The 22,736-nt window shown below is 29.6% G+C and overlaps 2 protein-coding genes across 11 annotated transcripts; one reads left to right on the forward strand and one right to left on the reverse strand.

Moving 5' to 3' along the window:
- Window positions 1–812: 812 nt before the first annotated feature.
- On the reverse strand, window positions 813–12,912 carry LOC123290719 (cytoplasmic protein NCK1). 7 transcript variants are annotated; one of them, XR_006534892.1, is made up of 5 exons: window positions 12,785–12,912; window positions 7,572–8,048; window positions 6,779–7,374; window positions 5,575–5,925; window positions 813–1,399 (listed from the first exon to the last, which is right to left on the reverse strand). XR_006534892.1 is itself a non-coding variant. In XM_044871004.1 (5 exons), exons 2-5 carry the CDS (start codon window positions 10,525–10,527, stop codon window positions 5,674–5,676), a joined length of 1,347 nt encoding a protein of 448 aa, XP_044726939.1. In that variant the 5' UTR covers window positions 10,528–10,625; window positions 12,785–12,912; the 3' UTR covers window positions 5,209–5,673. The 7 variants fall into 7 exon arrangements, 5 of the variants coding, with proteins under 5 accessions (XP_044726939.1, XP_044726937.1, XP_044726938.1 ...); XR_006534891.1 differs by lacking the exon at window positions 813–1,399 and adding an exon at window positions 2,899–3,249; XM_044871004.1 differs by lacking the exon at window positions 813–1,399 and adding an exon at window positions 10,506–10,625 and having other exon boundaries at window positions 5,209–5,925.
- Window positions 12,913–15,048: 2,136 nt separating this feature from the next.
- LOC123290718 (importin subunit alpha-3) lies at window positions 15,049–22,432 on the forward strand. Of its 4 annotated transcripts, none has more exons than XM_044870998.1 (4): window positions 15,049–15,220; window positions 15,287–15,453; window positions 17,462–18,898; window positions 22,175–22,432. In XM_044870998.1, the coding sequence occupies exons 2-4, from the start codon at window positions 15,391–15,393 to the stop codon at window positions 22,268–22,270; spliced, it is 1,596 nt and encodes a 531-aa protein (XP_044726933.1). In that variant the 5' UTR covers window positions 15,049–15,220; window positions 15,287–15,390; the 3' UTR covers window positions 22,271–22,432. The 4 variants fall into 4 exon arrangements, with proteins under 4 accessions (XP_044726933.1, XP_044726935.1, XP_044726932.1 ...); XM_044871000.1 differs by lacking the exon at window positions 15,049–15,220 and adding an exon at window positions 19,725–19,738 and having other exon boundaries at window positions 15,227–15,453; window positions 17,462–18,895; window positions 22,192–22,432; XM_044870997.1 differs by lacking the exon at window positions 15,049–15,220 and having other exon boundaries at window positions 15,227–15,453.
- The last annotated feature ends 304 nt before the right edge of the window (window positions 22,433–22,736 follow it).

The following is a 22,736-nucleotide window of genomic DNA, read 5'->3' on the forward strand; positions in this document are numbered from 1 at the left end:
TTTTAGTAACTAATATTTGGTAAAATTTTTTATATTCACAAACTTTTTTTTGTTGTCAAATTTATATATTATATTAAAATCAATTTAGTATAATGTATAAATTAATATTACAAATATTCCGAGAGTTAGAGCTATAAAAATACTCGGCGGATAACTTAGATGATATTTGAGTCTTGCGAGTAAGTATTACTATTTCTGATTTAAAGGAAGTCATCTTTAAAATTACCAAAGATTCACGTTATAACGTTGAAAAGAAAGTTATAAAAGAGTGCCAGGACTAATTAATTATCATCATGAGGTTTAGTTAAAGGTTTTTCCTAGGTTATCGAATAAATCAATTTATCTATATTATTACTTAAAAAATAGGCTGCCGCTATTTAGCTGCCCACATCCTCATGGTTTCTTTAATTTAATTTATTAAAATTAATTTAATAAAGAAACTATAGTACAGTTATAGATGTTACAAATAAAGAAAAATGAAAGAAACCGCTAACATTTGCTAAAACCTCATGGAATGTGTTTCTTAGGTGTCAAATATCCTTAGAAACACATAAGTCAGTGGCGGAAATGTTTCTATTTGTTAATAAACCATAAATTGTTAGTTCAATGGAACGGTAAATGTTAGAGTTGACTTACAAAATTAATAAATAGGCAACTTGAATTACGTATACGTTATACATGTATAATAGTTTTCGATTATTTGACAAACATAATTACGTCATACAAGTTGCCTAATTACTAATATTTTAAGTGAACTTTAACATTGAACGTTTCATTGAACAAATAGAAACATTTGCTCTCTTACTATGATATTTGACACTTAAGAAACCACATTCCATGAGGTTTTAGCAAAATGCGAACGGTTTATTTCATTTTCCTTTATTAGCCGTAACATATTTTACTGTACTAAATTGAATTAATTTTTACATTATTTTTCGAGAATCAAGAAATCTTTGCATATTGTACAATGGTTTCCTGAATGTCAGAGATAATATTACTTAGTCACACGAAATAACCAAGTATCTTATCCATAGAATATTTGTTCGCTGATTTTCGGATTAAAAACCCTACAAAACAATAATGAAAATTCACTAAAATTTATTTAATTTTAATTTTTATATAAAAAACTTAAGGATATTTAAAAATATATATCCAACGACATCACATCACACATCTCTGATACTGACTGACAGCCATTCATTTATAAAAATTATTATCATATCTTCTTTCTTTCATTTGATACCAAAACATACATTTTTTTTCTGTACCCATCCAATCACATTATTTTATACTCATTCAGTTTCATTACTCTGTACAGCACATGTTCATCTGATCAAGACGTGTAGGAGAAAGTTTTTTTTGATGGATTTCATGATGATTTAACTTCTTTCATGTTTATCTTCAAACGAATAAAATACTTAATATTACTTAGATTCTAAATTTTTTTTTGTACATTTTTTTGTTTGATCGATAGTTTAATTTTATGGCCAATAAATTTTTAAATTAATATAAAAACCTAAATTTATGTCATGAAATCAATCATTCACCTTTGAATTTTTCTACACACCTTTAAAATAAACATCCGCTGAACGGGTATATTTTTAAAAACAATTTAAAAAAAATGGATAATAAAGAGGCAAGACTAGAAGGAGCTATAAGTCTTCAACAAACGTCATTTTATAGCATGGCGGTATGATATGGAAAATCAATGTTTAATTACCTAAAAGAAGTACTGCTAGAATTAAAATTGATTGTAAAAATCTGTGTAATAATTAAATTAAAGGCCATTCAGAGTCTGATTAGTAGGCGAATTCATCGGAGCTGACAATAACGGACAAACCAAGGATAGGGTCTCCGAGCTCGCACAGAACGCATTACTCCTCCCTCCCCTGAACTATGATCCACATATAAATAGTTATGCAAATCATTTCTAATAAGGCATCAATAAGTGTGAGAGAGTACATATACATTAAGGAATGTGTATAAGAAAGAAAGAAATAAAAATAAATAGTTACTTGGTTACTGAACAGTAGAGTTCAGTATTGCTTTGACATGTAATACCTACTTCTTTCTTTCTTATACACATTCCTTAATGTATATGTACTCTCTCACACTTATTGATACCCTATTAGAAATTATTTACAGAACTACTTGTATATAAAAAAATCATAATTTCAGAAATTTTGGGTGAAACCAGATTTCTTCTGACAGGAAAAAGAACTTCCATGGACGTAAAATATAAATTTTTGAATCAAAGTGCTTGATTTAATTCAGCAGTTTTTTAGTCAGATTTTTCATAAAATACCATAACTATATTAATGGTGAAATAGTTAATAACCGAGGACGTTTGAAACACATATAGCCCAGCCTTACCCTAAAATTCGAATACAATTTAAAATTATATTTCATATTTGGCCATACATTTAAATATTACGAGATATTTTGTTAGTTTTTAAATAAAATTTGTGTTTTATTGATTTTCGTTTACCCCAATATGGGACACATTTTTACAAATGAACGAATGATTAGGCCGGATTTAAAAAAATAAAAATTGTAAAATAAATGAAATATAATTAAAAATTGTAAATAAGAAATAATTTAAATAAGATATGATGATGACACCTCATATAATCAATATTATTTAATTAATTTACATTTAATTTAATATGGCATTCTGTTAATTAATTAAAATTATTACTAATTTAATTTAATTAATAAAAGAGTAGTTAAATGTTTTTTATTTATTTTTTTTTTATAGATGATAATAAGAGATAATTGAATTGCCTTTTTGTTTAGAATAATATTTATTTTAAAATATAATGGTTTTTAAATAGTTTTTAGTATTTGTAATATTATTTTTAATATATTGTTTAGTGAAAAAATAATATTACAGGTCCTCTTAAAAAATCTTTACGTGCTTTTAAAGTTTTTTTTTCATTGTGTTCAAGTGTAAAGGAAATGCCTTTTGATGCGTCAACTTCTCAGCTCCTGTCCCTCCTTGTCTATGACGAAATTTCAACTTAAATTAGAAGTTCAAAAATGTATTTATGAATTGAGTTAATGTTGAAAATGTTCCTCAACCCTCCTATCGAGATATTTCATGTTTTTGACCTGAGATTCTCAGGCTATGAAGTTGATTCGAAGGGAAACCGCTCACATTGTATAAATCAATCTAGTATTCATTCGGTGATAATAGTTTTGTACAGGTGAAAGAATTTTTAAAACCGTTTAAGTAGTTTTTGAGTTTATCTATTACAAACAAACATACAAAAAATCAAATCCTTTCTCTTTATAATTATTAGTTTATGTTATTGCTTTTCATAGTAGGATCTGTAATTTTTTTTCACCCAATAGTTATTAAACCAAAATATTACAAAAACTATTATTAATAATATTGTTTTCATATATTTATTCAATCTGCAGAAGTAATAAAAATGTTTGTCTAATAAAAGTTGAAATAAATCCATCTGTTATTGGGTTTCAAAGGTCGAAAGTGCAGCGAAAATAAAACTAATATTGTTAATGAAGCATCTGCTTTGCTATCAAATTGTATCATTCTAAAAATATCCTTCTGAGTGTCATTTTTCTCGAATTAATCGATTTATAATCCAAGAGTTTTCAATGACTAATTATTATTAAATTATGCTATTCTTCTAGTGCTCTTCCCACCAAGTTTTAAAAGATTTACTAATATTACATCTTATTTTAACGGCTAGAGTATTTTTTAGTTGGAGAGTTCAATACCAAAATCCAGATATAGTGAAATATCGTTGGGACGGAAAAGAAAATATTTTCGTGGCAATAGAGTATATTTATCTTTCTATATTTTACTTAGAATTTGAAGATCGTGGAAAATGTAATCGCAAATCACCTTTTATAAGACAAACATAATTATTGAATGGATTACATAAACTATAGAAGAGAATTATTATTAAATATAGAAATTGTCATGGATTTCACTATAAGTCTATTTCACAAACATCGAGTTTTAAAAAGTTTAAATATCAGTCGCTTTCAGATAAAAAGTTTTAAGAAGCTTTTTAAAGTCCTCTCACCCCACTACTCTTCACTAATTATTAAAATAAATAATCCTATCACTCCCTACGAAATGATAGACAAACGTCGTTTACTCGATGTATGAGAAATGAACATATAATTGTATACTGTTTATATAATCATGAGTTAAGTGTTTTTTAATATTTTATTTAATATTATTTACAATAAATAATCATCACCAGATTGCGTTTGTTCAAAAGTCACAACAAATTAAAGGGTCATAGAAACAATATTTTAAAAATATGTCAAATCTTACGATTTAAGTGCGATCACAAATCGTAAAGTAACGTGGCCTGGAAAGTAAACAGTCATGGGTTCGATTCCCACCAAGATATGTATACTCTTATACAAGAAAGGAAGAGGTTTATATCACCGTAAAGCTTAGGTAATACTTAAAAGACTTTCAATTATTCAGACATGTTACTTTTGTACCTCCGAAACTTTTGTTTTTCTATCCTTCGTTGCCAAACGAATGGCATCTGAATTTTATAAAAATTCGCATTTACGGTTCCAATGTCAAATTTTAATTTCCTCAAAATTTTAAATTGAATGGTAGGCAATCAAAAATTTTGGGTGTACAAAACGTTGCCTAACGAATGGAATTTGTACTTAGTGAAAATTCGCATTTTTCTGAAATGAATTTTAATTTCCTTCTTAAAATTGAAGGATGGACAAACGTGGATCTTATTTTTTGGAAATATTTATCTAGGGTTGCTGAAGTCAAAATTTTTAATTGTGCCATAACTTTCAATTACAGGGTGGACAAACGATCCAATCAGCATTATTATATGAAAACTCGCATTTGGGGGTGCTATTTTCACGAGGGCCAAGAAAAATGAGTATAATTTCCTTTCGATTCTTGAATATTTAAAACTCTAAAAATTCTAAAGGTACCTGTACACTGTAGCTGCTTAGTGTAGAAATAGCACAGTAAATAGAACGTTCTAGCAAAGATTTTAATTCGTTCCTAGGTAGAGAAAATATAGTAAAAAGTAACTTTAAAGTATATAGGTATATTGAGATAGAACTCATTAGCTAGACTTATCTATCTCTATCTAGAATCTTTAATAAAGAAAATGTTTTAGCTGAAATGTTAATGAGAATTATTTCATATTTTAAATTTTAATGCGTACATTTTAAGCAATACATTTATGTTATATAAATGTTAATACGCAGCTCCTTTTAAAGCTAAGATTATAGCTCGGAATGAAATGGGTGTAAAAACTACGCCATTCTAGCAAATATGCGTAAAACGTGCACTTAAATCGATACTCCATTGACAACAAAATATACAAAACACAAAGATGACTGTATGACTCTAAGTAGAGATCGTTAATACTCTAAAAGGTACCCGGCTTACAAGTAATAACTACGTACATTAACTAAATGAGCTCTAGCTAAATTATGTTCTACAATAAACAGGTACCTGTATGGATTTGTATAGTATACCGCATATTATGTGAATAAAAAAGACAAAATGGACGTCTCATTTACAATAAATAATTATTTCATACGTACATGACTCTTGCACTGCCCCGTCATCTCTGATGATAATATTAAATAAAAAAAATGGATGGAGAGATCGACTTCTTTTTAATAATAAATAAGTGTGTTTTATTATTGACCATTTGTTGTTTGTGGATTGATACCTCCAGTAGCTAATGTTTGCGGTGTTTTTGGTAATGGTCGCACTAAATATAATTTTTCGCCTTGTTTATTTGTATAAATCGGTGATCGCTGATAATGATCAACTAATTGATCTAAATTATGAAATTTACGTTGCCCAATACAATATAATGCACCATCCACATGAACACGAAAATGTTTATTACGTCCTGGTGCTTTTAATGATACTGAATAATCACCCATCTGAAATTAATAAATATAAATTAGTTAAATTTTTGTATAAATTCCCTAACGACAATGCATTATATTGAAAAAAGTTTCAGTCCCGTTTTTTTTTTTTTTGTGGTTTGATTCGTAAAACCAAGAATTTAAAAAAAAATCAAAAAGTTTCCACGTGATCAAATTAATCTTTGAACAAAGTCTTAAAGCGATGTAAAAGCTGTTTGATGTTTCGTAGTAAATATATTAATTTTACTGCTTTTGATCTATGGTAACACAAATTTCAACGTAAAATTGGCTACTATTCACATTTGATAATATAAAACACATTTTGATATGCGCAAAATGAAATTTAAGGTCAGTTTTTATGACGATATTCAAATATGTCGTTACGTGTTAAATCTTCTTTATGTTGGTTAAAATGATCTCTATTTTGTGTGTAAAATTATAATATGTGAATTGTTTTGTAAAAATACAATTGGATCATTTTACTCACTTACCCTTACAAGGTCGGTAAAATGATCCCTTTTGAGAAATATTGAATAGTTCTAAAAATTTGAAGAAATATATCTAATAGTTTGGCTACAAATTATTTCATTTTGAGATCTCTTCCCATACCCACCTAGTTTTGGATTTGACTTTCGTGTTCCGTAAAATCGGGAAAATTATAAGTTTGTTTGTGATTTGAATCAAAATCAATGTTTGACGCCCAAAAACTATAAATTGTTAGAAAATCTTATAAATTTGTTGATACTGATACTTCTTAGATTTGTCTGATTTCTATAATAATCCCCGATCAATCAATGACATACCCTGTTAGCTCCCGGTTTGTAGCCCCTCTGAATTTGTCAATTGTTGCCCAATTGTTTATACTTACATTTGTTTCACTATCTCGAACTAAGAAATCTCCATCATGTCCATGTTGATTTAACATATTATCACATTGATTCCGTGTTATATGTCCATAATACCATGGTTTACCAATTAAATGCGGACGATCTATAGACGCACCATTTGTATTTTGGTTTGTTTGATCAGCAACATGAATCTGATGATGATGATCTGTTCGTTCTAAGGATTCTTGTCCTTGATTTTGTTGATCACGATATGGTTGTGTTAAATATTCACTTAACTCTTGTAGATAATTACGCGGCACTAAACCTATTTGACCTTGCCCGTTACGTGCTTTATACCATTCAGGATCAGTTGGAGGACGATCTAATATTTCTAAGCGATCACCTTTCTCAAATGATAATTCTTGATCATTTGTTGATGTAAACGAATATAAAGCAACAACAATATCCAAAACATTCTCTGCCATCGCGTAAGTATGCAATGTGTCGTCATTATGGCCGGATCCGTCATGATGATCTTCTTGTGTATAATTACTTGGAAACCATCCGCACATTTGTCCACCACTTTGTCCACGCCACCAACCATCGTTACTTTTCTCTAATATTAATATTCGTGTACCTATAAACGAAATATTATTTTTTTAAAACGTTGAAATTTAGAAAAAAATTTTCCAAAATAAAAAATGCCTGATCTCTAAATATACAATATTTTTATAGTGTGTAAGATTTGTAGTAATACTCCCCCTCTCCTTTCAGTTCCCTTAAATATTTAAAGTAAATAAATGTAATATTTAACTTTTTAATTATTTTACGTACCTTTTACTAATGACAGTTCATCTGGTTGTTGTGCTTGATAATTATATTTAACAATTGCTGTACCAATAGCTTCACTCGGATCGGTTACTAATTGTGCTAAATGTCTACGTGACATTGATGGTGAATCTGTATTTATATTGTTTGTGCCACCGCGTGATGGTGAGCCTGATGTAGGTAATGTTCTACATCCACCACCAGGCACACCTGGTGGTCCACCCTTTGAACTATTACCATCACCACCACCACTCTTCTTCACTTTCTTTTTGATGCTGTCAAACAATGACGGTTTCTCCTTTTTCACATAATTACTTGGTACATAACCACTATGATTACGACTATTTTGTACGCGCCACCAATGGCGGCTGTCATCTAATAACAGATAGCGTTCATTCTTACGTAAATCTAATTCTTGTGCACCTTGTGCTGAGTAGTCATATTTTGCTACTACATAGCATACATCGTCTTGATTTGATTTACCTGCAATACCAATAAAATCAATGAAGTAATTATTTCAATTTGTTTAGAGTTCATGTTTGCAAGGTAATATGTCAACGTAAAATTGTAATCTCCGTCAGATTATAAACGAGTTACCAATAACCACTCCAACTAGCGCTAATTCAACATCTATTAACGAAAATCAACTCACAGCGTTATATTTGGTTGGTCTGGGTCGAGCTACCACGAGTTGGGGTGGTTTTTAGGCGGTTTTTTTGGAAGCTAAATTTACAATTTAACTAATTCTTTTGTCGAATATATTTTGTCTGATCACGTATTTCTCTCCTTTGTTTTTTAGAATATAATGAAGTTGTCAGAACAGTTTAACTTATTGTTTAAAAAAATGCCCTCTATAACAAAACCTTAACTCCCCCCGCCCCAAATTCACCTCAATCGGAGTAAAGGAAGAAAAATTAAAAAGGGCTTAACTATTCTAAAAATTTCCAAACTTTCAATAAAAATTTCACATTGAGTATATTTAAAATCAATAGCAAGACTTTTCTTTTTAGGAAATTATTATTATTATTTATTATTAACCAGTTTTTACATTAAAAAAAAATGAAATGACAAAACACTTTCCAAATTGTAATATTTCAAACAAAACTTAAAATTGTGTAAAAAATGTGCTTATTCTAATTGTGAAATCGATCAGATTGTAAGGTGTTTTCAGTGAATGTTTGTGTATTGCCATGGAAATTGATTTATAGTACACTCAGTACAAATGCCTTATGCCGGTTTTCCACTAAACGGACAGTTGAGTTTTTATTGGAAAAGAAACAAAACTGAAAAAGTAATGGCCATTACATTTCTAATCTTAAAGTTTGTAAAAAATTGCAGTTTTGTTTTTCTCGACATAAGTTTATGTTGCTTTTATTAAGTGGCTATCCGATCCGAAAACCGGGTTTAGGCGTATTAAACAAAGTAAGCTATCATTCTTTTTGTTGTTCAAATACATCTACGGACCATTACTTAAGGTTGATTGGACATTGAGGCAATATATGAATAAAAATCTGACTTTTAAATAATCTCGCTGAGCCAAACAAAACGAAAAACTATTAATTTTATATAAATCGGTATTCGTAGATTAAGTATAAATTAAAAATATATATATATATATATATATATATATATATATATATATATATATATATATATTTTTACGAAGGACTTTATTATTATCTTAATAGAATTTTTATTCGCAATTACCCACAAATAAAAATGGGCTAGTGGTATAGACTAGAGAGAGATAGCATTATTAAACGAGAAACTAGACAATAAGATAAACTACCTTCGTATCCTATCAACCTTAAACCACATAGACCAACCTTGAAAAAAAGTAAACTATGGAATCGTATAGTGATAGTGAAATTTTGGTTCCAGCTCATAGCATATTGTTTAAAAGATTGGCCTCTGTAGGTTGAGTAGAGTATAATATTATTTTTGACGTCCAAATCATTTAAATTTAAAATTAAGTAAGAGGTCACTTCCGATGGCAAAACAATCGTAGACATCTTTACTAAATAATAATTCATTGTGTTTTATACAGAAATTAAAATCCAGGAATCCTTTACATTATCATAATACAACATTCATTTCTATGACAAAAACACAAAGCTTTAAGTGTAAGGTCTTTCCCCACCCGAATGAAACTTTTGGATGCAAACAAGTTTGTAACTATTTGCAAACTATTTTTTGTCATTAATTGGGAAGTGAACATATGGCGTGGTCTAAAATATCTAACTACCTAATAATCTGAATGCAACCAACATAATTGCTGCCAAATAAACAAATTTGTGCGATATTTGAACAGGCCTTTTTATCAATTTGCTTTTGGTTTCGGATAGTTGTCAAAAATTTATTCAACTAAAGAAAATCTAAGTAATATATTTTACCTTTATCAAACAGCGTTTTTTGACAAAGATAGAAGATATATCATTACTTGATTGACATTTGTCCGAAACAAAAAAAAATCATTTTTTAAATGAAAAGCCGTATTTATTAAAGTACTCTTTGGCACTATTCGCGACTCCAAAATACTGAGCTGACCTATACTAATTAGAGGACTAATTAACTTATGAAAAAACTAACTAACTTTCTACTAATTGGAGGACTAATTAACTTATGAACTAGAGTTGTGAATGATATAAAATAAATTGTATGTTCTCTGGTTTTTTGTTTGTTTATACCATGGAGAAAGATGTTTACCCCCTCTTCAACCGCCATTACAATGCTATCTATAGTTTCTTGAAGTCGCGAATATTTAAAAATATTACCCTTAGACAACGTAAGAACCGAATTTTTCGAACTTAAAAATTGAATAAAAAAGAAATACAACTAGTCACGGAAATGCGACTGGTTGAAAACTAGTTTACAAACAAAAGTTACATCTTTGTGAGGAACAAAATCAACACGATCTGGTGAATAATAAAAAAAAATTACCGTGTCTCATAGCGTTTGCCATATGTTGCCTTCTGAATATATTTTGGATGGAATGGATGAGCCTTTGCCAGTCCACACCACAAGGCTCTCACCTTCTCACGTATTATATGACTCGAACACCTCCAACATGCATCAATTCAATTATCTATCTCAATTCACAATGGATGTGTTTTAAGTCATTATTTGATCATCATAAATCAATCATATTCATCATGCATCATTATCATTGATAATTCATCATATTCTATGGAGGATCTATGGATCATGCATTTGTGTACATTGAAAATTACACTACCATTTGGTGTTTGGTGAAAACAAGCACAAAGCTAATAAACACACTAATTATAATAAAAATAATTTAAATACAAGAAGCTAATAAAGCCTAGGGCATGGTCTGTAGGCAAGCGTAATATTTGTTGTTAAATAATTTATTCGGAGAGTCAAAAAGTCATAAGACTCGGCCTTGACAACTTTCAAGCCATTCTGAAATGGTAGTCAAATATTATGCTTAGCCCCCGGATCGAGTTTGTTGAGAAACGAAAGTAATTTGGCCAAAATCATCCTCAGGGGTTACAACCTCTACTAATGATTAGTGTTACACTTAGTAACCCCGCCTGTGATTGAAAGTGGCAACTATTTCTATCATGTTGCTTATAATATTGTAAATTGCCGAAAAATCGCACTAGACTTGCATTCAATACTGAAGGTTAGCAAAATTTTAATAGTGTGTAAGGGTTGACATCGGAACTGTTAACCAACAGAGGGGAGGGGGGATAACCCTTCCCTGATTCCATAATACGTGATTACCCGCTTTTATTTCAGGGATGAAATCAGTAAATTTTTTTCTTTTATCTCAATAAATTTTTTGCTACCTGTCTAATATATAAAAATATTGTGTCACGGTGTTTGTAGTCGCTCGCCTCCGAAATGGATCGACCGATTTTAATGAATTTGTTTTTTATATTTGGTAGGTATGAGAATGGGTCCTAAAGTATTTTTCACACCTACCCCCAATCCGATTAAAGGAGTGGGAGGGGTTGTATAAAAACCGTCATTTTTGAATCCACTACTTAACTGATTCAAAAATCCTTTCAAAACAAAAAGATACCAAAATGAAGTTTAGAATTTAGCTAAACATGACTTTTTCTTAAAATTCGAAGAACCTTAAGCTATTTTGTAGGCAGATCACTCTACAAATAGCAAATACAATTAATCACCACCAGTGGCATTATTACAGTATTTATGCAAAAGTTTCGATTTTTCACAAATTCATCCTTTCGTTGTCACGGTAAATAAACAAAACCAAACAGCGTGATAAAATTTTGTAAGAAAGTTCTAAAATTAAATATCGACAAGTTCCTGAAATCGGTCGATGCGTTTTGCCGCAAAAATATCTTTCAGATCGTAAGAGGTAAAACAGAAGTTCAAAGATTAAAAAGGTAAGCTAATCAAAACTTTTTTGAATTTACAGGGTACTTAAACAGTTAACTGTATCGATTGTAATATCTCTTTTTTCAACACATTTAATTATAAATGAAGTATCCTGAATATCAATATTCGTCCTCTAAAAATATATATTTAGATTCAAATTTCTTAATTTCCGTTTTGAAATCAAATTCATAAATGTTATGAAAAAGAGAAAAATTTTCGAGAATGAAGACAAAACTCCCTTTTACTAATAACCAAATTCATCCTTTTTTTCAAGGTGAATGTAGTATTTTGAAGCGGTGTCAATAATTGAGATGATATCTGGATTGTGCCCAAAATTGTAAAATCCTACTCTACTCATCTTTACAACTTTTCATGATAAAATTTACTTTTAGATTTTTTATAATATAAAAATTAAGGATATTGTTCTGATACAAATTCTGTTTCAGTACAATTTTCAATGATATTAAATAATATTTTTCCTGTCAAAGATACTGAATGCAAATGAAACTTTCACAAGGCACATACTGTCCCGTGATTTTCGTTGCCCAACAACAAAACTCTGCCCATATAATATGAAATAAAAACAAGCGAAAAACTATATAAAACTATTTAGAGTTAATTAGCTTCTTGTATTTAAAACAATATAAACCATGCACTTTTATTTATTTGTCTATATTTTTATAATATACAATGCCGACACAGTAGTCACTCTAACACTATTTCAAATATAGACATTTTATCCGGTGATCAATTCAATTATATAATTATTAAATTATAGAATGAAATAAATGACAATTTAAACAAAAATAAAACACAACATTGATAATTTGATTCATTTATTTACTCACCAGATTTCAGACTTGACATATTCTCAATACCATTAAAAATTTGTTGTGTACCCATATACTTCTCCCCACCCTAATTGGCAGCAAATCTACCAAATGTGTTCATTGAATTTTATTTCAAATTCTATTAATCAAATTTATTAATTTCAATTGAATGACAATTTTAATACATTTTTAAAATTATTATAATTAATAAATTCTTTAAATAATATTAAATTTAAGAAAATTTATGAATAATTTTCTTTTAAGTTCAATAATGTGAATATATATTTAAATATGGCTGTCCTATGTACTGAATGAAGTGCGCAATCGTAGGATGTCTGATGGGTATAGACAGAGACTATATCAGTAAACAAGACCATTAACTTTAATAGGCAACTTTTATGCCACTTTTATTTCACCTGAACAATCATAGATGGCTTAATTATGAATTAAAACAAAAAAAACGCCCACAGATGTCACTAAAAATCAATATACTACTCAAAGAAACCTCATAGATGTCGCGATCATTCACATTTTTTTTTTTTTATAATCAGTTATTTGAATCATGCTTCAGCTTGTTCTTGTTTTTATTTGATATCAAGTCTATATCATTATCAATAAGTTTTCGATATTTTCTTGAAATAATGAATTTTCAATATAATAATTGTGTAGTGTGTAACGCTACGGAGAAAAATGGACGTATGTTTTATTTTCCAAGAAACGAAAACAGGCAAGTACAAAAAAATTGCATTTCTAATATAACCTAACTGTCAAAAGTAGTACAAAAAAATTGCATGTTTCTTTGAATTTTTTGACCAATATGCAATATGCTTTCGCTTAAATAAACTATATACAGGGCGTTCTGTTATAAACTGCAGATCGTGGGCCTACAGAATAAGCTCATAAAGACGAAGGAAAAAGTCATTTACCAATTTTGGATCTGAGCCCTAATTTGGGCGCTACAGATATGACAAAAATTGATAAATTAGTAAATTCACTGGCTATCATTCGATAAACAGTAGCCAATGATAATCAGTAGATATTAATAAATGTCATTTGATAATATTCAACTAAAGAAGGGGTATGAACTGATTTCAATTGGGTTATATTATTTTGAAAAAAACATTTAAACAAAACTATTATGTTATCTCATTGGCTTGTTCAATTCCCACTTTTTTTATTATTATATTTTTGCAAGAAAACATTAGATTCTTAGTAAAAAAACAAATTACGTCACAAAAAGAATGTTTTTAATTTAGCGTAAATAAACAAAAAACGCCTTATAATATAACCCAATTGAAATCAGTTCATACCCCTTCTTTAGTTGAATATTATCAAATGACATTTATTAATATCTACTGATTATCATTGGCTACTGTTTATCGAATGATAGCCAGTGAATTTACTAATTTATCAATTTTTGTCATATCTGTAGCGCCCAAATTAGGGCTCAGATCCAAAATTGGTAAATGACTTTTTCCTTCGTCTTTATGAGCTTATTCTGTAGGCCCACGATCTGCAGTTTATAACAGAACGCCCTGTATAGAGTATATTTTTAGAGTCTATTGCTAACCTAAATTATTTTTTAGGTTGATGTATCAACATGCTTCTGGACCAAGATCAATTCTATTCAACGGGCGATTCATCCCTATTGTTTGTTTTAAAAATCATCAAATCGATCTGGAGTCGGTCTTCATTCTTCTCAATTTTAGTGAGTGTTTTAATGGCGTCAATGAGTGTTTTAGTGGCTCAATTTAAGTGAGTGGTTTAAAGCCAATTATTCTTATTGTTGTATTTTATTTTTATATTTAGGAAAATATATAAAATTGATTTTCAAAATTCTTGGTATTTTCATCTCAATATTTCTTTTCTACATATCAATTTTTAATATTTTTCCTTCTTTTTGCTGTGTTCACGTTTCGGTTTCAATTATTTTCATTTTATTTTATTCCAAAGGATTAAAGTTTTTTTACGTGGTTTTCCTCTAACCACGAATAATCATTATTTCTTTTCTTTATGTTTCTTATAATTTAAATAAGACAATAACCTTATTATTCAAGATAAGAACCTTATTATATAAGGTCATAAAGAGATCTATATAGTCGATTATACTAATTTAGTTTGCCGTACATTCAGAGATGGCATTAAATTTCAAGCGACAAAAATTAGCATTAACTTTCCGTTCTTCTTTACCGATATATTCTCTGGGTATAGAGAAGAATGATATGATGAATTTCCTTTTCCTTTGAATCAGTCCCAAATTTATTTGGAGATTATAGTAAGCGCGGTTGTGAAAAGTCAAAAAAAAAAACCTGTTAAAAAATTGTGTATTAAAATAGAAACTAGGAGACAATTTTATAAGTGATGCGTTAGAATAAACAATAAGAATTTCATTTAAAACAAATTTATTTATTTATATAAAATCGGACTCATTTATACAAAAAAAAAGTTGTATTGGTATTTATTTTTACAACTCACATTTTTTTTTTTTTAATAAAAAAAATCTCACAAACATTTTCTTAGGGGATAATAGACTACATTACATTACAATTTACAATAGGACATAACAACATTACTAATTTGACGAACGTTTATTACTTTACAATTACAATTTTATAATAAAGAAGATGGCCGACTCACATATTAGAAATCGAATGCAAGGTTTTAAGAACAAAGGGAAAGATCAAGAGGTAACTAATTTATATGAATTTTATTTAGTTTTTTTATTATATATTTATAATGTCAAAGGTCATATTTGATATGATTAACGGCTCGAGTACGATAACTGTGGCGCCACGATTTGACAAAAGAATATTGTCAAACACACATAAATAAAGCGAAAATGAAGAATACCAATTTTCGAGTTTGGGCTTGGTTTTCGAGATAATGAAGTTTAAAAAAATGAAATTTTTATGTTATTATGCCTTTTCTGTAATTTAATTCATAATCATTGTGCTAACTCGACCCCATTAAAGGCATGACCAACCCCGTAGATCAGTGAATGAACGCAATCACAGGGTAAACGGAAGGGTTAAAAATCCGCAGACCTGTGCTAACACAACCCCATTAAAGGCATGACCAACCTGTAGATCAGTGAAGAAAAAAAATTAACAAATTTGTTCGACGAAATTGTAATAGTACAATTTTTAATCAACTAATGTGTAATTTTGTAATTTTTAAATCCACTAAAGTGGGTAGTAGTGACTGGCTGGGCGGCAAGCATGCTGAACGCTTAGTCCTGGCAGTGTATCACGACTACTGCAGGAGCTGTCACAGTGATGACGAGGAAGAGACAATGTCTCACCTTCTCTGTCACTGCCCAGCTCTTGTCATGAGGAGATGGACTTACTTGAGCCAGCCTCTCTTTGACGACCTCTCCGACCTAAAGTCAGTCGACGTCAAAGCCCTCCTGCTGTTCTTAAACAGCTCCAAATGGTTCATGGAGTAGTGGCCGGGGTAGTGGCCATGGAGTAGTGGCTAACCCATTTACGGTATCACAACGGACCCTATGGTCTAAGTGTGTCCCACCCCAGGACAGCTACTCTAACCTAACCTAACCTAAAGTGGGTAGTATAGTGTTATAATTGAAAATCTAATATTAGTTCAAAATCGACATATTAAAAAAAAATTATAGGTATGTTTTTCAGAATTCTTTCAAAGTATTAGATTTAAATTTTTGTTTCTATTCGCTCCGAGCGTGAATTTCGTTTCCATGACAACGATACACTACTTTAATTATAGAATTAATGGATGCATATATAATTGTGTGGATTGCATTGAAAACTTACATTTAAAATTTAATATTCTTGTTTCACAAATTTAAATAAATAATTACGATAATTAACATTTGAAAAATAATATTTGTACAATTTGATTTCTTATTTTCACAATTTTTAATGCATTAAGTTTAATTAATTAGTGTTTTTCAATCATTTTAATTTGACAGTTTCTATATCATTAACATGTAAATAATTGCAAATTAGTCATAACAGCCCACTTTATCTCCAAAATTTTTCACTTAAAGCGCTGGCATCGATTTTATTATCCCTACCATGACTACGCACACAACGAATAGGAACTTGTCAAATTTAAACGATTCATCATACAAAAAATGGCCATATGTGTTATTTCAAATGTAGACTTTAGGAGTCGATTACTCGAAAATTAGCACTCTTCGTTTTCGATTTGTTTTACTTTGTTTAACCATATTCCATCATCAAATCGTGGCGCCACAGTTATCGTACTCTCCCCTGATTGGGCTAATTAAAAATGTTTTGTAGGAGATGAGACGTAGAAGAATTTTATTTAGCTTTTTATTATACAGTATGTTCGATTTACATCTAGGCATATAAATATCACGAGTATGGCAGATTACATGCATTATGCAATGCATCTAAGTAAGAGGTATTATAGGTGTTAAATGAAATTGCAAAAGTGACTTGTATCGTGGCTTATTTGTTGTAGTTCATCTATTAAACTAAGAAACTATCACTCTCCAAGCGTCTTACAACTATCTCAACGCATATCGAAGCTTCAACTCATGTATATAATACCTCTCACTTAGATACATTGCGTAACGCATGTATTCTGTCATACACGTGATATTTATATGCCTAGATGTAAATCGAACATTCTGTATATTTATAATGTCAAAGGTCATATTTTATATGATTAACTAATTAAAAATGTGTTTTGTAGGAGATGAGACGTAGAAGAAATGAAGTAACAGTAGAATTAAGAAAGAATAAACGTGAAGAAACATTGCAAAAACGACGTAATGTACCAATATCAAATGTTGATGATTTGGGTGGCGGTATTGGTGATGATGATGATAATAACAGTGACAAAATAACAAATTTAGAAGAATTAGTACAAAATGCCGGACGAATGGATGCACCAGAAATACAATTAAATGCGGTACAATCAGCACGAAAATTATTATCATCTGATAAAAATCCACCGATTGATGATTTAATCGCAAGTGGTATTTTACCAATTTTAGTACAATGTTTACATTGTCATGACAATCCACCATTACAATTTGAAGCGGCATGGGCACTAACAAATATCGCTTCAGGTACATCAGCACAAACAAATAAAGTTGTTCATGCTGGTGCTGTACCGCTATTTTTACAATTATTACAATCACCACATCAAAATGTTTGTGAACAAGCGGTATGGGCGTTAGGTAATATTATTGGGGATGGTCCATGTTTACGTGATTATGTGATTAGTTTGGGAGTGGTTACACCATTGTTAACATTTATTAAACCAGATATACCAATCTCATTTTTACGTAATGTGACATGGGTTATCGTGAATTTATGTCGTAATAAAGATCCTCCACCATCACAACAAACAATTCAAGAGATTTTACCAGCATTGAATGTATTGATACATCATACGGATACGAATATATTAGTTGATACAGTATGGGCAATCAGTTATCTAACTGATGGAGGTAACGATCAAATTCAGATGGTTATCGATAGTGGTGTGGTACCTAAATTAGTACCACTTTTATCACATAAAGATGTTAAAGTACAGACAGCTGCCCTTCGAGCCGTTGGTAATATTGTAACCGGTACTGATGAACAAACGCAATGTGTATTAAATTGCGATGCGTTATCACACTTTAATACATTGTTATCACATCCTAAAGAGAAGATTTGTAAAGAGGCTGTATGGTTCTTATCAAATGTAACGGCTGGTAATCAACAGCAAGTTCAACAAGTGATCGATGCTGGTTTATTACCAAAAATCATACAGAATTTAAGTAAAAAAGAATTTCAAACACAGAAGGAAGCGGCATGGGCTATTTCAAATTTAACGATAAGTGGTAATTGTGAACAAGTGGCACAATTGATCCGTGATGGTGTGATTCGACCATTTTGTGAATTATTAAATTGTAAAGATACACAAGTGATTCAAGTGGTGTTAGATGGTATAAATAATATGTTAAAAATGGCATCATCTACAACAAATTCATCTGGTCATAATTCTGTTGATCAATTAGCAACGATGATTGAAGAATGTGGTGGTCTTGATAAAATTGAACAATTACAAAATCATCAAAATGCTGAAGTTTATAAATTAGCATACGATATTATTGAATTATATTTCTCCGAAGATGTTGTAAGTATATGAATTTCTTTGTATTATTTTAATTTTATTAGGATCAGGATTTCGGAAGATAAGACCTGCATAATTCAAAAATTCATTCGTTCAAATCAAATAGACCGTGTGACAGCACCCATTTTGTTAAATGATCATCTATACATACTTGAAATTTCGTGAGTGACTTCAAAGAGTATAAGGGAGAAGAGATGCAGAAAAATAATTGTCAGTGACATCTGGAGTCTGTGGCGATCAACTATTAAGTTTGTCAGCCTTTGTGGGAGCAATTATTAAGGTTGAAAACCTTACCCGGTAGAGGCTCTGATACTCATACTATTGATTGCTTCTCCTCTATTCTATCCTCTTTGAGTGATTCTTTTTTGGTGAATCTACCAAACTTTCTCTACGACTTTTTTCGAAAGTGCTGCGTTTTCAAATGAGTATGATTACATTATATTTAAGCTATTGGTCGAAAAAAAACACAGCAGGGAATTTGTCGGACATTATGATCACTTGATAACATTAATAATTATTAAAAATTCAGCAAAAGTGATACTTAAATGACATGTTCAAGGGTGTTAGTCAAGCTTATCGGTGCAGTAATGTTATCAAGTGGTCATAATGTCCGATAAATTCCCTGTTCCATTTTTTCAGATCGTTAGCTTAAATATGGACGTTATCAAGCTCATTTGGTAGACTCAAAAAAAGGAAGCCATTCACAAAATTTCAAGTGTGTATTGTCATTTAACAGAACGGGTGGAGTCCCACGAACTAAATCAGCAAAAGGTAGTTTTTGTGTTCATTCTAATTTTGAATACTTTTCCAAAAATACTACTCACAATAGGATGAAGAATACAAGTTCTCCAATTTTATATGCAAAGATTCTATCAAAATAATTGTCGGATGCAAATTTTATTTGTGTACACCCCATTGTGTGATTCCTCGTTGGATAGGTCTTAATAAAAATTTTTAAACATGTAAATCTCCTTTTGTAGTTTTAAAGTTTTACCGAACCGTCTTTTGCATTTAATTTGTACCTGAGCCATTGAAATTTTTTTGAACAATCTGAAAGGTGTTCTGACTAGTTTATTACCATAAGAGACAGAAAATATCGCTGCATTTGGTCGATTTGACTTTGCACGGCCATGTTATAGACAATCTATTTTTCTGAAAGAATTATCTTTATATGGGGTGGCTATATATTTAGCAATAGCTTTAAGTTTTATAATAGATCAGGTGCAGCCGATATTTCAAAAATCTTACAGTTTTACAAAATGCTGCCAACAAAGTATAGCGCGATTCTAGTTTCATATTTAGTACTTTCGACTCTGAACATTTAATATTATTTTACGAAAAAAAGTTCCTCCTTGGGGCTATATTTGGGAAAAAATCACAATTGAAACGGTTAAAATATATTAAAATCAAACTTATTCAATTACGCGTTAGTGCAACGAAAAAAAAAAATTGAACTATTGAAAGCAATTATAACAAGGGGAATGATATTATACGAAGTATAAAATTAATAATTGTTTACAAGCCATATTTAAATTTATCTTTTGGCAAAAACATCAATTTTCAAAAAAATTAATTTTGTTTTGCGTTTGTTGATTTAAATAAAAATAAAAAAACTCTTGATCTCAATTTATATTAATAGTTAAAATAATAATTTGCATTGGATTAATTTTCGCCAAATTATTATTACACTTGTAATTATTTTAATATCTTTAAAGATAAAACTAGGTACTTAGTTCATTACGAACATTGAACCTTACCGATAAGATGCCTTATAAGGTTATAGAATTAAATTTAAAAGTAATTCAACGTGAAAAAAGTACTTCCTTTTAAATTAGCAGTATTAAAATATCCTTGGAGGTCAATGTCACCACTAACAAAAAATTTTGCTCGGGTCACGTGTTGTCTGCATATGATGTATTAAAGATGTATTTTAAAACTATTATTATTGGTCGCAATTACGCACGTTTTATCAAATTTATCTACAAATCTGTCAAGCTCCCTAGCGTTAATTTAAATACTACGCAGGATGGCAATCGACATGAAAATGAGAAAAAGAGATTCTGGAAAAGTTAGTGAATAGTCGGGGTTTTTTTTTAAAGAATGCTCAAGGAAAATTGTAGAAGCATTTTCTGAATTTTTAGAATTGAATCTGAATCCTAATTCTTAATCTCGGAATGTGTACATTCGGCACATATATTTTTTCATAAAATCTACATTTTTGGATTTCGTTTAGGGGTAGGTGGGGCACAATGAACAACCGTAATATTTGTACCTTATTCCAAGAAAAATTCAGAACAAATTACACAAAGTTATTAAGTCTGATTAACTTGATATTTCTATGCAATTTGTTCTGAAAATTTCTTGGAGTAAGGTAGAAATATTACAGTTGTTTCATTATACCCCACCTCCCTATACATTAATTTTTTATAACGCAAATAGAGATTTCTCCCTATACATTAATTTTTTATAACACAAATAGAGATTTCTATATTTTTCGATTACAAGAATTTGGAATTGATAACTATCGAATTGGTACGACAGTTTAAAAACTACTATCAAATTTTCTCGTAATCAGTGAATTACGAAAAAAGTGAATTTCATAAAAACATTTTGATCGCCCGCCTGTTAGAAGCATAACACATGTGTGGGCTTAAAGCCTATGAGCGTCTTAAACGAAAACATTCTAAAATCATGTTTACGCCATATAAGTCTTTTTTTTAAATCTAATGGCATCTTTAAATATTTCACTTCAGTTTATTGAACGTTCGATATTTTAACGACTTATTTTACATAATGGGGATAAAATAAATTAATCTTAGATTATAACAACAAAAGAAATTTTATTCCAATTTAAAATTTTTAGGAAATTAAATGTATCGTTTAATATTAAGCGTTTTGTTTGTTTGTTTTTGTTTATAATTAGAATGATGACTAAAAAAAAATTGGTGTATTTGAAAGTTGATAACGAATGTGGTTTTAAAACAACACAAAGGAAGGGCAGTCCTGTGTAGATTCCCTCCCTTGGGGCTGTATATAAAATGATTTAATTTTTACGTTTATTTTGATTTAGAGTATACAATCGGAAACTAAACTCATTTTAACATTTTAAGTTTCCTAAAGGTTTTCAAAAAAAATTGGCATTTGGTCTCTGTTCTCGTTTAAAATTTATAACAATTTTTGTGACAGAGAGTGTACTTTCCATACATTCTTAAAATTTATTTCATTGCGTGTGAACAATTAAAATTTAGTTATAACTAATATTGATTGTTTTTGTTTTAGGTTGATGATGATCCTAGTTTAGCACCACAAAGTGGAGATGGTGGTTATCAATTCGATCCAAATACAAGTATACCAACTGATGGTTTTAAATTTTAATTTATAAAATATTTAAAAAATACAACAACAACAAAACAACAACAACTATAATAATAATAATAATAAACAACAACAAGGAACTATAAACAATAATTGAGTAATAATTACATGTTCATGACTTTATTTATGAATTGTTGTTTTAAATTATCAACTATTAAATAATACAACAAAAAAAAAAACAACATTTATGTTTTATTATTATTTAATTTTGAATTTTGAACATCATTTTATTATTATTATCGTCGTTCAATCAAGTTCATAATTAATTGTAATTAATTAATTAGTATGTCGATCGTGATATATTACAAAAACATAACAATTTATTATTATTATAATCTCGTTTCTTCGTTATTTTGATACACAACAGACAAAAAAAACATGTCGTCGATCGATTCTTATTTACAACTTAATATGTGCTGCTGTTCAAATAGTATAAAAAAAGTGTGGCTGTACATCTAAGGTTTAA

This window comes from Chrysoperla carnea, chromosome 1 (assembly GCF_905475395.1).
Source record: "Chrysoperla carnea chromosome 1, inChrCarn1.1, whole genome shotgun sequence".
In the NCBI taxonomy this organism is placed as follows: Eukaryota; Metazoa; Arthropoda; class Insecta; order Neuroptera; family Chrysopidae; genus Chrysoperla; species Chrysoperla carnea.

Coding starts and splice junctions, on each gene's coding strand:
- LOC123290718 (XM_044870998.1), top strand. CDS start 15,391: ATGGCCGACTCACATATTAGAAATCGAATGCAAGGTTTTAAGAACAAA. Junction 15,454..17,461: donor ACAAAGGGAAAGATCAAGAG/GTAACTAATTTA, acceptor TGTGTTTTGTAG/GAGATGAGACGTAGAAGAAA. Junction 18,899..22,174: donor TATATTTCTCCGAAGATGTT/GTAAGTATATGA, acceptor TTTTTGTTTTAG/GTTGATGATGATCCTAGTTT.
- LOC123290719 (XM_044871001.1), bottom strand. CDS start 12,839: ATGGGTACACAACAAATTTTTAATGGTATTGAGAATATGTCAAGTCTG. Junction 7,375..7,571: donor TGAACTGTCATTAGTAAAAG/GTACGTAAAATA, acceptor TTTCGTTTATAG/GTACACGAATATTAATATTA. Junction 5,926..6,778: donor TTCGAGATAGTGAAACAAAT/GTAAGTATAAAC, acceptor TATTAATTTCAG/ATGGGTGATTATTCAGTATC.